Source organism: Sesamum indicum, linkage group LG8 (assembly GCF_026168435.1).
Source record: "Sesamum indicum cultivar Baizhima isolate 11 linkage group LG8, ASM2616843v1, whole genome shotgun sequence".
Taxonomy (NCBI): Eukaryota; Viridiplantae; Streptophyta; class Magnoliopsida; order Lamiales; family Pedaliaceae; genus Sesamum; species Sesamum indicum.
The window spans coordinates 31,832,261-31,849,074 of record NC_142664.1 but is presented as its reverse complement, the minus strand read 5'-3'; the positions used below and the strand labels follow the sequence as shown (position 1 = coordinate 31,849,074).

The following is a 16,814-nucleotide window of genomic DNA, read 5'->3' as shown; positions in this document are numbered from 1 at the left end:
ATCACTTGGAAAGTACAATACAACCCATGCACCCACCCACCCACCCACCCACAAAAGCAAGCTTTATATATAAGCTTTTAATTATTATATATTATTATTATTATTATTATGCAATTGCAAGTGATGGATGGGCCATTAATTATATTTTAGTTTTTAATTACTCATTCATAATGACGTAAACGATATTTATAGTATTTATATATATGTGGGTAGTAGTAGTTAATGTCCCTAGGGCCCTATACCTAGCTAGCTTAATTGCTTATGTCAGATAATTAGTAGTAGTTAGGGTGGGTTCATTTCAAACCCCAACTAATATTAATTACTAAATTAACTTATATATATAATTATAACGTATATCCATGAGATGAGATCACCCGCCCCCCCACTGCCCCATATATCTTTATATATAATAATAAGGTAAACATGTATATTTTTGTTACATATATATATATATATATATACGTGCATTCCACCCAAATTAATTAATAAGCGCAAGCTACACATGAGTAGTATACAATTACATCATTAATTCTCTAATTATATTTTTTGAATTGTAAATTAATTAAAACTGGTGGAATGGTACTCTCTCTCTCTCTCTCTCTCTCTCTCTTTCTCTCTATATATATATGTATATATTTGGTATGTGCAGCTAACTTCTCATGTATAATTATGTGCAGGATATATATAGGAGGAATATAATTCAGATATATCTCCTCATTTAACAACATCTGATCAGCTCTATGAATTACTCATCATCATCATCCAATCTAATTCTCTCTTTCTTAGTTTCTGTTGTAATTAGCTAGCCTTAATTACTACCCATGCCGCCAATATATATATATATATATAGGTAGCTCTTGATTAAAGTTGTAGATTGAATTACATATATACAATTAAACATTATTAATGATCAATTCAAAGTTCAAAATGCTACGTACGTATATATATAAACACGTTAATTAGTTTACAAATAATTAATTAGAGATAATTGATGAAGAGCAGGACATCATCAACTCCCAAAAGACTAGCTATTAACTGATGGGGGGATTTATTAATACTTACGTGTGACGTTAATTAATTAGCTAGTAATCAATTGTGCAAGATGATGATCATAATATTTATATATGTAGAATCTGATGATATATAATATATATGATCCATCACTCAATGTATATACATATATATATATATATATATATATATGAGCTACCAAAATATGCTGGCATATAGATTTGTAAAGAAATTAAAGTCAAAGCTGAATTATTGAGATGATGATGAGGAAGATGATGTGTCCCACTCCCACCTACATTTATATTATTCATTCACAATTTCACATCGTAGAATTAAGATATATATATATGAATTATTAATTAGATACTAAAGAGATCCATTATAATTAATGTGAATTATATCGGAATAATTATGATTATCGACTTTAATTTGGTATATACACTGAAGATTCATTGACATTCTTATAATATAGGTACACGTATGCACTATATACATATTGCTATGATATATTAATTAATTATATAAACCAATATTAATTTATCCGTAACAAAGTACAAATTGTATAGGTATGTAGGTAGAGATGAGATATTGGGTCATATCATATCATATTAGATATTTGTATATTATCAAATTAATCAGACATATATATAGTCAATGAATATATCTGATGATGATGTGGATCATACTCAATTATGAAAGCACCCAGGTAATTATATATAAATTAACAATTAATTACGTACACACAATTAGTTGAATAATGAAGCTTGAAACTCTCTTCATCATCCAAAAATGCTACCTACCTACTTTCTACACATTCATTCTACCTATAATATTAAATATATATTAGTTAGAGTGTTGATCATGTTATTCATTATTAGAAATCTTTCTTCCTTTTTTTCAAGTTATGTGAACAAGAGATTTATACAGTGTTCATTAATCTCACAAACTCTTCCAAATCCACATTTGGCCCAACCCATCTCACTGGATGCCTGGATTTTTCACAACCACCTGTTGCTTGGCCCATATTCCACTAGTCGTCATCATGATCATATGGTCGTCAATTGATGAATTAAACGCGTACCGCAGGCGTAGGCTTCTCAGTTGGAAGATGGAGTTGTGGGGTCAAACATGCACGATTCATATATATTATATATGATTAATTATAGATGGATTATAGTTTTGCTAGTGATGAGGGAAAGAAGAAGTAGTTACGTAGGTACAAAATTAAGAGGCCTTAATTAATATTCTACTACTTTTTCATGGCTGGTTAATTACTCCAAATTCCTCAAATACTCTTATGAAGATGGATGGTGATGGTGATGGTGTCGGCACATTTGAATTAAAATGATGAGTTCACTACTATATATATTATAGTCATCATGATGAAATGATCCATCAATTCATAGCTCCCTACATTTTTGGAGGCATATACAGAAAGTCATTGCTGCATGTAGATGTCCATATGTCATCATCATCTGTGATCCACTACACTACACTATACTACATATACATGAATCATATATCAATATTCTCACCCTTGCAAACAAACCCTACATATCCTCATACCTAATAATACTTCAAAGCCGTAACCTCAAATCCAAATTAGCCACCCGCCTTGAATCAGATTTGTTAAAACCACCACCACCATCATCCTCATCATCTACATCTTCTTCTTCCACAGCTGGACTACAATTCAAATCCAAACCACATGAAGAAACCCTAGTCATTGGCGCCTCCATCTTCTCCCAGTGGCACCTCTTGTGTCCACCCAATGCTTGTCCGCTCGAGAAAACCCTCAAACATATGCTGCATTTGTGCCCTGTACCTAAACTACCACTCACTAACATCTGCTGCTGCTTCATCAGCTTGCTGTCATCATCCTCCTCCTCCATCCAACCCCCCTCTAATAGTAATATTTCTTCTTCTTCATCATCATCATCCTCCTCCTCCTCCTTCGACTTATAATTGGCGTTGGCGTAGCAGCCTTTGACATTCTTATGGCTTGCTCTATGCCCCCCCAAAGCCTGATGCGAACCAAACACTTTCTTGCAACTCGAGCATTCAAACCCCCCACCCCCATCAACCACATTACTATTACTACTATTAATATTCCCTATTAATTCCGAGTTACAATAATGTTCCCCGGCTGGGGCCTTTATAACAGTAGCGCAAGCAGAAGGCGACTCGACTGGGGCATTAGCCAACATCAACAAACAAGTGGCGATCTCGTGATCCTCCTCCGTCGATGCGGAGAGATGTTGGCGGACCAAGTTTGGAGGTGGGTTGATGCCCCGCCACTGGCGCTCAGGATGGCAACGCATGTGGCCGAAGAGGGCTTTCCATGACCAGAATTTCTTGCCGCACTCGGTGCAAGGCCTGGTGATTTTGGGGGCGGAGGAGTCAGGCTTTCTGGTGCTGGTGGGCTTAGGCTTGGAAGTGGTGGCAGCGGCGTCGTCGTCTCTAATGATGGTGAGAAACTTGGTTCGCTTCTTCTTTCTAGGGTTGTGAGTAGGGTGGCGGTGGAGGGGGGACAGGACATCGTCGGAAGAAGGGCAGTTGTTAATGTTGTTGGTGTCCATATGTAAATGTAATTTAAGAATGGTGAAAACGTGTAAGAAATGACAGTGTGGGTTACTTATGCAGTGGAGATGTGGGGGCGGTTGGGGGCGGTTGGCGGGCGGTTATTGTTCTTTAGAGAGAGAGCATTATCAACTTCCATCCATTCCCCAATATTCTCTCTCCACTTCAATAAACATATTCATACCTACTTTTTCCTATATAATTTTTTGTTTTTCCGAATTGAACTACATAATTCAAATTGAATGTTTTACGTGTTTCTATTTCATTTAACTTCCATGCACTGCACCTATAAAATCTTTTTTAAAATAAAATACATGACATAATATTTATTCACATAACGTGTATATGTTAAATAAAATAAAAAAATATAACAAAAAATTCAATCAGATATAAATCATTTAATTAATTAACAAGTATATCATAGAGTTTGTTGTTAATTTGCGTATTGGTAGGGATACTCTGTTTCAATATTTTGTAATATCAAATCTCATATCAACATACGTACGTCTAAAGATAGGAGACACACACACACACTACCTACTTAGTATGCCGCACATTAATATGTAACATTAACATGATGAGGTATTTCCATATACAAAATCAAGCTAGCTGCCTCCTACTGATCATCAACTATATATATTTCTAGCTACATTTATATGCATATATATAGAATGTCCCACAGAGAGAGAGAGAGACAGAGACAACATGTACACTCGAGTCTCCATTAACATCCATCAGTACTAGTCCACTTGAACCTGCAGAATGCATTTATATCTATATATATTACAACGACAGACCACAGGTACGCACGTACAAATGCATTTATATCTATATATATTGCTGCTGCAGTAAGTAATAACACACATCTCTGTCCACAAGTATTACATTCCACCTCAATTGTGTAACTGCTGCTCTTGCTGACTAGACGGCGTACAAGCATTCTTCCCATATCTACCCCCCAACACATCAATGAAGCCAACTCGTTCAATCTCTTTTGCTGAACCATCAAAACATACACGTATCAGAACATCATATACATACATATATATATATATATAATCCTAACATCCAAACTTAAACTCATCCGCAAATTCAAATTCACCAAGCTGCTTGTACAAAGATTTTAATGACTTTTAGTAATTCACAATCAACATGTCATGTGATGTGAGAGAGTTTAATCTCAAAGGCAGAACAAAAAATGCTCAAATAAAAATGAATTGAATTACCTTATAATGTCAAAGAAGAAATTAAATATTAGATGGAAGAAGGAAATATCTATCATGATAAGATGATCTCTAATCATGAATATTTTATTATGAACCTCACCTTGGAGCAAGATCCCCTAAATGATGCCACAATTAGCTCAAACAAAATATAACAAAAATCAATCAAATTACGTTGTGGCCTCAAAAAACTAACAGCCATATATATAGAACCATCAACTGTCTCCACCCAGACCCAGGTGAATATAGTAAGACCGAACTGAAGCAACCAAGTAAATATTCCAAATTTCTAGATTACATTCACTGATCTTCAGTAATGATGAGTACAGATTTGCGTCCACCCCCATACTCTAATCCAGAGACCATTCCCCTTCCCATAACTCCCACAATCTCAGGGACCCACGGTTCAACCCATCTTAACAAGTGACAAAGATTTTACATTTTGCAAGATCATAGAGGTCATGTGGTAGAATTTTAGAGGGACTATCAGAATAGTGTAAGTCTCCAAGAATTTACTCCACCTACCAGAATAGAGAACCATGAGGGATTTTCTACTTTGGAGAAGATAATAACATAGCCAAGCATTTAAGAATCCTCTCATTGGGTAGATCATAACCATATGACCTTCATTAAATTTGAAGAGACTAGAATGTGGCATGATCCTTAATTCACATTGTTCTAGCTCCAAGGAATCCTGGAGAGAGGGGACAAAGAAAATTAAATTTATTGCTACCCTCTTATGATTATATATTCCTGCAGTACAACTTACACAAGATAGCTTATGCTTTCAACACGACGAGTATGTGTCAACAGATTTCTGATCTTGAATATAACTCTTTTATGTAGATTGAGAACGTCCATTCTCAATCAAGATTTCTTTGCTTTAGATGGTTTTTATTCGAAGTTAATTCAGGGTCGCCTGAGTTGCAGTGTCATGTCTAACTTCCTTATAAGGAGATAATCTCATGCCACAGAGTTCCGTCCAGACACCATTGTTAAGCTAGCCTATTACGTTATGTTCACTCTCTGAGGAAGGACGTGATGAGCAAGAGTCCTACATTTGGTAGATGAAGGAACATAGGTTAGTTATTATTTGCAGTTCATGACAACCAACTTGTAGTGTCCAATGGAAACAACTAACTGCCAACATCAAAAAATTAAAATCAAGCCGAGGTCCTCTTTCTTCTCTTTTCTGGTTTTCTAACCACCTTAAAGGCTTTTCTAAAGTAGTTCTATATTGACAGAGCTGTTCATAGAAGCAACGTACCCTGCTTTCAATGAATTATGAGACAAGGCAGAAGGCAAAGTCCTCAGGCTTTAGCATATTTTAACAAGGATTCTGATGTTCAGTTGTTCACGAGGCCAACCATTAATATCCACATTTAGATTATTAAAAAAAAAAAAAGCAATGGTATAAATTGGCTATAGTGGAACCAAGTTACATCACAAAAATAAAATATGGATTTCCAAACAATTATACAGATTACCTTCCTCCAGTGAGAGCTTAATTGATCGTTTCTCAAGTTCGATAGCATGCCTGCTAAGTTCAACAGAGGAAAGCGATCGAAGCACTGAACAGGTAAAAAAAGAAAGTAAGTATTTTTAGAAAAAAAGAAAATGATGAAACAACAAAAATATGCCTATAACATAAAAAGTATGGGCATACAGTGAACATATTCATATTGATCTGATTGATCCAACATTTTCAACAAACTCTGCAAGCGGCGATATCGTTCTTCCCAAAGCTTAACATTTGCTGTTAATGGATCTTCTGATGAAGGATTTGCACAATTAACATGAACATGCTCAATATTTTCTGGTGATGCGATATTCGTATTACAAGACCTTCGAAGAGAAGGAGAAAGTGAGGGCCTTGTAGGCGATAAACTCAGCGAAGACGCCTTCCAACTTGGAGCAACATCTGAGGTACAAATCACAGGTTCATTCATCTCCATAAGCTGTTGAGTTTTGTCACCCTGGTCAGTGGATTTCCTTAAATCAGGAGAATCAACAGTGTCACTTTTAGCATCACAAACATTACTCTTTGCCAACTCTGGTTCAGGTTTTCTGCGAACATACACTATGTGCGCACTCCCAGCATTACTCTTTGCAGGGCTCCGCAGGCACTCAGGAATTGGCCTTTTGGTTCCAGAAACCCTAACTACTTCACCAGCACATGCTCCATCGTCCATAAGGAGAGGGCTGAAAATAGATTTTGATACCGTCATTAGATTTTCATTTCGTGAATCCTCTGGTGTCTTTGCAGCCACAGACACTGAAAGCTGCTTATCAGAGTTTGACAAACCAGAATCAGCATGACCGAGCCCGTATTCAGTAAATGAAGATTCTTTTGTTTGTTGAACCATCAGAAGTCTGAATCTTACGAATATACCAATCCTGAAATAGAAATACAAGAAATTAACCTTAAACTGAAACTATTTAGAAGGTGGTATCATTGGTAAGGAAAGAAAAATGATAAACGACCACCAGTGGAACGCGAAGGATATTGGTTACCAGAAGTTGGATCCAATATCTGAATATCGTTTCCTCAGTATGGTCAGATGATTATGAAGATTTTCCAAAGAGGAAAGGAAATGTTGCACATAATCCAGTTAACAAGTAAATATTTCAGGACTAAGGAAATCTCGAGAGGACATCTGTTTATTTTATGTGATTGAGTTTTTCCTTGAGATGGCTACCTCAGCAAGAGATCGCTATAAGGTATCAGGTTCAACAATATAGAGTGGAAAGGAGTTAGGTAAGGACATGAATAAACAACCAAGGATAGAACTAATGAAGAAATAAAACTAACAGGTAAATCGGATGCTAATATATCACACAATAATGATAAATCTCCAATTGTACAAATACTGAAGTATGATAATGCATTTTAGTCCTTTTTCTGACATTTCGCAACCTGTGTGAAAACATTGTTGTTTTTCCCTTCTGCAATAGAATCAATTGCAAGTAACACTTGTATTTCCCCAATAAAAACTGACTTTTTTCCATCTAATACATGTCATACAATCATCAATTGATGATCATAACCATCAAGATAAAATTCCTAAAAAAGATGCAACATATTATAGAACAAACACCATCTTAATTTCCATGGCTTATTTCGACTGCATTGTACCAATAGCTGCAGCTAACAAGGAAATCAACAAGAGGAAATCAAGTGCACAACATTCAGGTTTGTCCCAATGAAATAGATAGAAAGAGTTGCACCATAAAGAATTCAAGTCGGAAAGAAGAAAAGGAAAGGAAGCAATCGCAGCTAACCCCGTCCTCCATTTGTAAATCTTAGTCATATAAACATCAATCCAGAAAGAAGAAAGGAAACCCAGACCGGATATAAGTATTTTACACAAGTACCACGCAATTTGTAAGGGGAGTAGATGAAATTGTTTACAGGGGCAGGCAACAATTCAGCAGTTGATCACAGCATTCGCAAATGTAGCGTGTAAAGTTAAACAAAGCCTGAATTTAAGTGAATAAGAAAATAAACCAAAATTGAAGAGAGAAAGTGAAGAAGATGATTAAAAATGCAGGTGGAAAATCACCTGAGGCTGAGGGCGGAGAGTCGGAGACGCGAGAAAGAGAGAGAGAGCAATCTAGTCTGAAGGGAGGGGAGGGGACTCGTGCTCTGCTGGTAATAAAAGCAGTTTGCGGTCGGACAAGTGTTAAATTCGCGCAATGCACTGTCTTTCTTCCTTCAACCGGTTTTTGGGATCAGTTTGTTTCTTTTATCTCCTCTTACGACTTTATAAAACCGCAAACACGTTTTCCACTTCATATATTCCTTCCTTGCCCTGTTTTACAAAGTTTTTACAGTTTCTTTTCTTTTGCTAACCCAACACCCACACCCACACCCCCCACCTCACCCTAAATTTCAACACACAAATCAAATCCATCTTCCAAGACCATCACCACTCGCTTTGTATCTTTTCATTTTCATTGAGCAATCTATTCATTTCATCCATTTCTAAAGAAACAATACACCCATATATGTTCCCTCTTTTTTTAATTGGAATTGGGTAACCTCCTCTATCATTTTTCATCACCTTGATATCTTCAAACCTATGGCCCTAGTTTTACCAAATTTTGTCACAATTGATTGCAAAACAAAATAAATGCCGCCACCTCGTTCATCCTATCCCCTAAATCAAATAATTGCTGGTCCCAATATGCAACTTATTCTCAATTTAACTCATGCTCATGTGCAACTTATTCTCAATTCAACCAATCTCTTGGCAGTATTTTTCTACCGAGCCTCAACACAAACACAACAAAATAAAGCAAAACCAAATATCTGCAGTCTGCACCTACCCACCAGTTAGGCAGCACTTCATTTTATTTTGGGTCTCCACGTAATCATAACTAATAGAGGACTATCAACAAAATGTCTAAGCAAAACATCTCTTGGTTCAATACATCAAGTACATACAACATTTCCACGTGAATAGATATATTCATGTACAGAGGCACACATAAAAATCCAGTGGGCGTCTAAAATCTTATAATGAAGAAACCCTTCCATATCAAGTTTACAGCCACAAAAAGTGAGTGCAATCTTTATTCCCATGCCTCAAATGCAAAAGCCCTGTCATGTAATATGCCTGTAAAGAAACTTGTTTCTCCAACTACTTTTCAGTTCCCCCGTATCCCCAAACAGAAAAATATAGAAACAATTCTTCTACTATTGACCAAGGTTTCCCAAAAGTCGCTCAACAGCAGCATGAACATTTCCTGAAGTTGCACGGAGCGCTCTGATATTCTCTTGAGTGTCAAAGAAACCCATCTCTTGTAGCTGCGAGAGCTGAGTTGCATAAAGCTCTTCCGGGGGAACTAATAAACAAGCAACATTGAGATTGTTAGAGCGTAATCAAATTTACAGTAGACCAATAAAGAGGTTAAGAGAGCAACCATCAGGAGTGTTTGGAACAGTTAAGCTTCCAGCTCCAAGTCCACCAAACATATTCATCAGCATATCCAAACCCATATTACTTTGTGTTCCTGCATTTTTCGCAAACAACAAAAAGATGTTGCACAGGCAATAGTACTGGGCAAAAAATCATATGAAATGATCTCTAGATTTTCTAATTCCAGGTTTAAGTTGCTTTATACCTCTACCCGGACCAGTCTGAGCTTCTTCCCTGCAATAAGGGGATTAAGCAGGGGTCAGAAGAACGCCATCAGATTCCAAGCAATTAAGAGCATATGCAGCACACAATATATGCATCAAAAGCACAAAAAGTAGTTTCTATATTAGAGAATACAGACAATGAATAGAAGGTCATGAAGCATATATGAAACACCAGCACTCACAACTTTATATTTTCTTAACTAGTGCAATTATGTGGAACCCATTAAAGGTTGAGGTTGTTGGGGAAACAATACACATTTGCAATTGCACGCAAAGTTTGATGGCAAGGGCATTTGCATGGAAAGGCTATTCATCCAGGGGATAGCCTGAAAGAAACAGTCAACTGCATGGTAGAAGGTTTATGTTAAACCTCCAGAGTTCATGCATCATCTTCAAGAATAAAACCTGGTGTATACAGCATCAGTGTAATTATAGATAACTTCAACCAGCCTGTTAATTTCACCTTCTTCAGATTTAGGTAATGGAATACTAGCTACTGTAAGGTTGAATAAAAGAAATAATCATATTGCCTAGGGGCCAATGTAATCCATCATCAACTATTAATACAATCCGATATCTATGGATATCTTATATCAATGTAAACGTGATCGAGCAATTCCAAACCCATTAATGCATGATAATCAGAAACAAATCCTAATTAAGCTCAAAACAGTATTTCTCACTCACGGGGTTGACTGCTGCCGAGCAAGCTGAGAAAGTTGTTGCTGCAAAGCCATCATTTGCTGGAACAAAGAAAATTGGCAAGATTTAAGGAAAGAAGGCATTGATCATATGCTCTTATGACCTATGTTCAAAGTAAGCATTACGAAACAGCTGAGGAGTTACAATACTAATAGCATAAGACCAAACAGGATTATGATAAAAGCAAAACAGAAAGCAGACGATGGATGAGTGAGTTTTAACAGCAGTACAAAGTCAATATGACAAAAAAAATGGTTTTATCCCTGAACTGAACAAAATTAGCAATGAAACAAATTGTTTCTTAGCGCTGAGTTAATGTTTTCATAGCTGCAGAATGCTAATATTTGCTGTTATTACCACAATAATTCATGCAACTATTACCATTAATATGACTTATTGGCATGCTATTCATAAATTGTCATATATATCAATTGGGAGTACCATATGAAATATGAGTAATTACTATATGCTATTTTAATATTTTGCATATGGGCATGACCAAAGGTATTTATTTATATGTATTTACAAATATTTGTGGTATGTAAGAATACAATTCCTGCTCCTGGATGCATTTAAATCTTAGCATGATCCCGTTCTCATCAGTATAAATCAAAATAAACATAATCCACATGCTGGTGCATTCCCAAGCTGGTCTTATCATTTCAGTTATGAATTCAATTGTATCAAACACACCAAATCCAAATAATTCTGAGATTTAATTGTTCCATGATGCTATCAAGCACAACAGCCCCTGTGCCCCAGGATTAATTTATTTGCTGAACATAAGAAAAGCCATACAGCAGAGAAGTTGAGTGAAAAAAGAAGGTGCACATACCTGCATTGTCTCAGGTGATGTCAACTCCCGTAGAATTTCTGGGTTTTGCATCATTTCTCTTAATTGTGGGTTCATATCAAGCATGCTGCGGAGTTGAGGATTGAGTCCTAGGATCTAGAACAAAGGTTATGATTTCAGTACAACAAAAAGCAACAGTAACGAGCAGTTAATGTATAGTCCTGCAACTGAAGTAGTACTTGATCCATGTATTGAGGGTTGGAAAGCAAGCTCTGCATCATCTGTGCCACGGCAGGATTTTGCAATAACTGACCAAATGCAGAGGAATCTGCCATGCCCATACGCTCCAATTCAGGAAGAGAGAGCCCCCCTAATCCAGCAATACCAGGTAGTCTTGCATCGCCACTTTGATTAGTTCTTGCAGAATTATTTGTTTGAGAACCTCCTAGATATCACATTCAGGAGCTCACACGGTTATGCCATCACAAATACATCCAGAGAAGAGAATAGAGACAAACCACAGGATTAAAACATATTGTGGAACCAAACGAGGATATGGCTTGAAAGATTTTCTAAACTAATCAAGCAAGAAAGTCACTTTCCTAATGTAATCAATCAAGGAAGTTGCAAAAGCCTTTCCAAACAAAGTGCATGAATGAGTTACTGATGCAAGACTACCACAAGCAGCTAGAACTAAACATAGACTGGGTCATGAAGTCTTAATTGAGGTGATCTCCGCACTCACAGGCAGTTTCACAAAAGAGCCCTAGAGGGAAGGGAGAAGCAATGCCTGAAGAACAAAAGCAGAGCCGTACTAGAACCCCAGGGGAGTTGTTACTCAAATTAAATAAAAAGAGGAGAGTTACCCTCACCACACCTCTCATTGTTCTTTCTCTTTCTCAGTGCCACTTGCAAGTCCTTTTGAGAGGAGTACTTGAGGAGGGCATGAAAAGGAGAGATAAGTAAAGCAAGTAAGAACAGGTGGGTATCACAGAAAGCAGGAATAAATTTTGTAATGGACTGACATTGACAGTTATTGCAGGCCCTTCATCTTCTAAATCAAGACCCCACCCTACAGGAAAAGTCTTTCTGTTCCATTTCATTTCCCTCAACTCATATTAAATAGCTAATGGCAGAAGCAGAGACTTCGCTAAAATATTCCTAGGAGTCCAGGTCCATTTTCCATAATATATATAATATCTTCTTTCTAGTGCAGTATCAAAGGCATTTTCTTGGAGGAAGCCCCCACCTTACCACTAGAGGATGCTATTAGTATAAGAAAACCGCATGCAGGGCAATAAGTATGCGACATTTCGCAAACCGAAGATGAAAAACATATTAAAACTGCCTTATATGAACTAGTAAGAAAGAATACAGTCAGGTAATTCACAAAGGACGAACATTAACCTTAGCCTAACAAATTAAACAAGTCTAATCTCACCTGTATTGTTCCATGGATTGGGGAGTGGATTTGAATTTGGAATAGTGGTTCCTGTTTCAAGTCCAGCAGTTGAAGAATTAGACCCATCTCTGGCCTGGGCGCCACCATGATTCCCCAAGAGAGCTGCAAATGGGTTTGATGCATCAGTGGCTGCACCACCACCCATGGTCGATGCATTCAAGAAGGGTTCTTGGACATTTTCATACATGCGCCTGAGCATGTTAAAGCCCTCCGGAGAAGATTCAATGTTACTCATTGCTCTGTCAGTGTTTCGCATCATCTCACGCATTAGCTCAGGGTTCCTTGCAGCTTCTAGTGTTTGCCGAAGGATGCTGGGGTCATTGATAATGTGACCAAGTTCAGGGTTACGGTCAATAATCTCACGCATTTGAGGGTTACTCATAATCAAGCTGCGCATAATCTCCGGGTTGTTCATTAAACTTTGAATGGCAGGCATGTTCATTATCTCTCTCATCATGTTAGGGTTCTGAGTTAGTTGTTGCTGCACCTGTTCAAATTCAGGAAGTCCAGCTCCAAAGACTCCAGATGCCCCAGCACCACCTAGTGCACCTAAACCAAGCACTGGAAATGGGGATGCACCTGCACCAGCAATTCCAGTGCCCCCTGCATTGGGGCCAGCGCCTTGTGTGGCAGCATTACTGTTGGTATTCCCAGAACTGGCAGGAGCAGGAGTGGGAGTCGGAGTGGGAGTGGGAGGAGAGGCAGCTGGTGCAGAACCTCGAACCATATGAACAGTGTGATCTGCCTGCAAACCTTTTCATGAACAGAGAAAACAGACCATAAGGGGAAGGAATCTGAGAGTTGGAGGAAGAGAAAAGTTGAAGAACTGTTCAAAAGGAGTCAGACGTACGGCAAAAATCCTCATTTTCTCCAAAATACAAATAACACAGCACACTCCATAGGCAGGAGCACAATTTTGACAGTCAAAGAAGTAAATATTCAAGCAAGAAACCTAAGCTGTGGAACTGAAGCGAAAAAGCTTGTTCCTATTCTGCTACTGAATACTGATGAGTTTCCAAAAGCAATAGACCATCATTAGTGAGATGACAATCTCCCGTGATATTGCTAGTTATCAGTTTAGAGCAAAATCCTAAGTGATGATAAATGACTGCAAACTTTACATAAACCATTAGTAACAATTTGTGGTATTTGCAATTTGCCAACACACACCAGATAGTTCTGAATAGAAACACATATTGTCCACATAATGGTGAAGAGTAATCTTGAACAACTATGCACTCAATATATTTCATGGATTCACATTACCGAAGGGAGCCATTACATAAATAAGAAAATAGATTCACATGAAAGCAAGGTGGAAAAATACACCATCAAATTACTACTCAGTGGAGAGACTGAAGTTTCATGTATTTAAAACATAGGCATTGACAATGTAACACACCTAATAGATTAGTAGATTATGCATAAAACATTATAATGACTCTAAAAATGTGATATACCAAGCCATAGCATCACCATAGCAGAGATTCTTAAATAGATAGTAGATTCTGCATGTATATGCAAGTTGTCCTCCCTGACTGTTTACTTGAATGCACACATCTGCAAGTTCCACTCTATCCTAAAAGCCATAATTAAATAAATAAGTGTTATATCTTAATATATATCTTATATCATTCATCCAAAGGAGAAATGCAAAAGGACTCAATCAACAACACGATCAAAATCATTTGAAGATGATGTAATAAGTTTATATTTCAACGCAAAAATATTATCCCATCTAATCAATGTAAGTCTTCTACTGTATCGAAGTGTCCTATACCGAAGCCAGACAGATGTTTGTAAAATTTTCAAATTGCAGCATAACATATGCCTCATGCAATTAAATTGTTTAAAGGGTGTTGTATCCAGTGCTGACGAAAAAAATAATTCACCACCTGGGACAAAGAAGATCAAGCTTTACGTACCAGGTAATATCTTAAAATTCTCTTTAAGATGACAAAGCCAGCTTCTTAAAGCTGAGCACAATCGGTAACTCTCAGGGATCTGATATATGGTGTGCCTCTTGTGAGGCTTCAAACAATAGGCGTGGGATTATTAACTTATCATCACTAAGTTAAATCAGATCCATTATTTCACCATGATTGCATCCAATTAACAGTAGTTATCCCCCACTATTGACACGATAATTATCTTTGTGCTTTTGCTTCATCATTTATTGCTTAGATACAAATTTCAGGCAAGCAATGGCTTTATAAGAACAAATGTTTTGAGATTCCAGGAATTGCACTATAGAACTCTGAACCAATTCCATTGCAGGCCTTAACTTACTAGAAATTACTTGTGTAGACACTTGTCAGATAACCAAATCAACATCTCACGCCAAACAATACAAGCGTATGGATAGACCATTCAAATTCTTCATTTATGGAAAAAATACATATCGAATTTCCAGAAGGGGGAAGAAAAGCAAGAAAGTATTTAGAAACCCAGGGAAAAAACAAAAAAAAAAACAAAAAAGAAAGAAAGAAAGAGAAAAAGAAAAAGAAAAGGAAACAAGGCAGGAAGGGAAAGGAGAATAGGATACCATAGCTGATTAGGGTTTGGTCATCCTTCAAGATCCGACCTTTGTAAATCAAACGCTGCTGTTCAGCTGGGACATCGCAATTCTGAGCCAATAGAGCTTTGAATTCCCCGACGGTTGAATCGAGGGTGGTTTTGACCGAAAATTTAGAGCCATTGGAGCATCGAATGTTGACATTAACCTCCTCACAGGCAGCAACGGCGGCGCTGGACTGACCCTCCGCACCCATGAATTCTTTTGTCTTTTTTTTTTTTTTTTTTTTCCCTGAATTTGGGGTGGAGTGTTTTTGTTGTTTTTTGGTTGAGAAATTGAATAATGAAAGAAAAGGGGCAAGGTTAGATAAAAGGAAAATGGGGAGTAGAGGTGAAGGGAAATAAAAATGAAAATGGAGAAAGAAAAATAGAGAGAAAAAGGGGATTGGGAAGAAAATAATACAGGAGTAGGAGAGGAAGGAGGAGGAGGAGGAGGAGGAGGTGGGTCGGATCAGATGAAATTCTTTTTCTTTCTAGAAAGACAAACGAATTGGGAATTGGGATTTTATTGTAGTTTGTATGCATATTCCTTCCTTTCTCTTCTTTTGCAATTTGCTTCTCTCTCTCTCTTCATTTCTTTGCTAAACAATAATGATATTATGATTTGCATATTGAAATTATATTCTTTTTGTAGAATTAGAAAATTAGTTTAGTTGGATCCAAATAATTTATTATTAGAAAAAAAGAATATGAGGAGAATAGAGTGAGAGAAGAGGGAAAGAATGATGAGCATCTTCGCATTCGTCTATGCCAACCAATGTTTCATTATATTGCCTTGCTTTTTTATTTTGCACTTGAGAATAATAATGAAAAATTTATGGAGCTTTGCTGCATTCAAGTACCTGGATTTGAAAAAGAATTAATTATAAAAGAAAAGAAGGGCTACCAGCAAATCGCATTTGTAGATATAACATGGAAACTATGGGATATATTTTCTGTTATTTTTATTAAGAAAAAAACAAAAGGCAAACTTATAGTTTTGTTTCGTAAAATAGGGATATTGTACTTTTAATCATGTATTATAAAAGGTTTATATATTTGATCTCGTAGAATAAAAAAAACTTTGCATATGTGATCCTAAAACCTAACAAAATTTCAATTTTTTTTTTAATGGAAACCACTTTTCTATAGTCAAATGTGGTTTTCAATAATACTGAGAACTCATATTGCATTTTTAATTTCATAAGACATAATATATTGCATTTTTTAGTCTCATATTTTATAAAATGAACATATTTAGTCCAATAGAATAAAAAAACATTGCATATGTAGTCCCAAAGTCTATAGATGTTAAATTTTTCTCATCTTTCATCTATAAAATGC

At 36.7% G+C, this 16,814-nt stretch overlaps 3 protein-coding genes across 4 annotated transcripts; all 3 read right to left on the bottom strand.

Moving 5' to 3' along the window:
• Positions 1–2,308: 2,308 nt before the first annotated feature.
• On the bottom strand, positions 2,309–3,597 carry LOC105169856 (zinc finger protein ZAT3). Its single transcript, XM_011090402.3, has one exon. It carries the CDS (start codon positions 3,588–3,590, stop codon positions 2,589–2,591), a length of 1,002 nt encoding a protein of 333 aa, XP_011088704.1. The 5' UTR covers positions 3,591–3,597; the 3' UTR covers positions 2,309–2,588.
• Positions 3,598–4,138: 541 nt separating this feature from the next.
• Positions 4,139–8,549, bottom strand: LOC105169855 (integral membrane hemolysin-III-like protein). Of its 2 annotated transcripts, none has more exons than XM_011090401.3 (4): positions 8,378–8,549; positions 6,481–7,211; positions 6,302–6,385; positions 4,139–4,588 (listed from the first exon to the last, which is right to left on the bottom strand). In XM_011090401.3, exons 2-4 carry the CDS (start codon positions 7,178–7,180, stop codon positions 4,485–4,487), a joined length of 888 nt encoding a protein of 295 aa, XP_011088703.1. In that variant the 5' UTR covers positions 7,181–7,211; positions 8,378–8,549; the 3' UTR covers positions 4,139–4,484. The 2 variants fall into 2 exon arrangements, with proteins under 2 accessions (XP_011088703.1, XP_020551883.1); XM_020696224.2 differs by lacking the exon at positions 8,378–8,549 and having other exon boundaries at positions 6,481–7,016; positions 7,120–7,211.
• Positions 8,550–9,221: 672 nt separating this feature from the next.
• LOC105169854 (ubiquitin domain-containing protein DSK2b) lies at positions 9,222–16,056 on the bottom strand. Its single transcript, XM_011090399.3, has 8 exons — positions 15,463–16,056; positions 12,897–13,670; positions 11,695–11,900; positions 11,498–11,611; positions 10,648–10,703; positions 9,942–9,970; positions 9,741–9,830; positions 9,222–9,662 (listed from the first exon to the last, which is right to left on the bottom strand). The coding sequence occupies exons 1-8, from the start codon at positions 15,686–15,688 to the stop codon at positions 9,514–9,516; spliced, it is 1,644 nt and encodes a 547-aa protein (XP_011088701.1). The 5' UTR covers positions 15,689–16,056; the 3' UTR covers positions 9,222–9,513.
• Between the last annotated feature and the right edge of the window lie 758 nt (positions 16,057–16,814).

Coding starts and splice junctions, on each gene's coding strand:
- LOC105169856 (XM_011090402.3), bottom strand. CDS start 3,590: ATGGACACCAACAACATTAACAACTGCCCTTCTTCCGACGATGTCCTG.
- LOC105169855 (XM_011090401.3), bottom strand. CDS start 7,180: ATGGTTCAACAAACAAAAGAATCTTCATTTACTGAATACGGGCTCGGT. Junction 6,386..6,480: donor TCAATATGAATATGTTCACT/GTATGCCCATAC, acceptor TTACCTGTTCAG/TGCTTCGATCGCTTTCCTCT. Junction 4,589..6,301: donor TAAGCTCTCACTGGAGGAAG/GTAATCTGTATA, acceptor TTGATGGTTCAG/CAAAAGAGATTGAACGAGTT.
- LOC105169854 (XM_011090399.3), bottom strand. CDS start 15,688: ATGGGTGCGGAGGGTCAGTCCAGCGCCGCCGTTGCTGCCTGTGAGGAG. Junction 11,612..11,694: donor ACCCTCAATACATGGATCAA/GTACTACTTCAG, acceptor CCTTTGTTCTAG/ATCCTAGGACTCAATCCTCA. Junction 9,831..9,941: donor TCAGACTGGTCCGGGTAGAG/GTATAAAGCAAC, acceptor CGAAAAATGCAG/GAACACAAAGTAATATGGGT.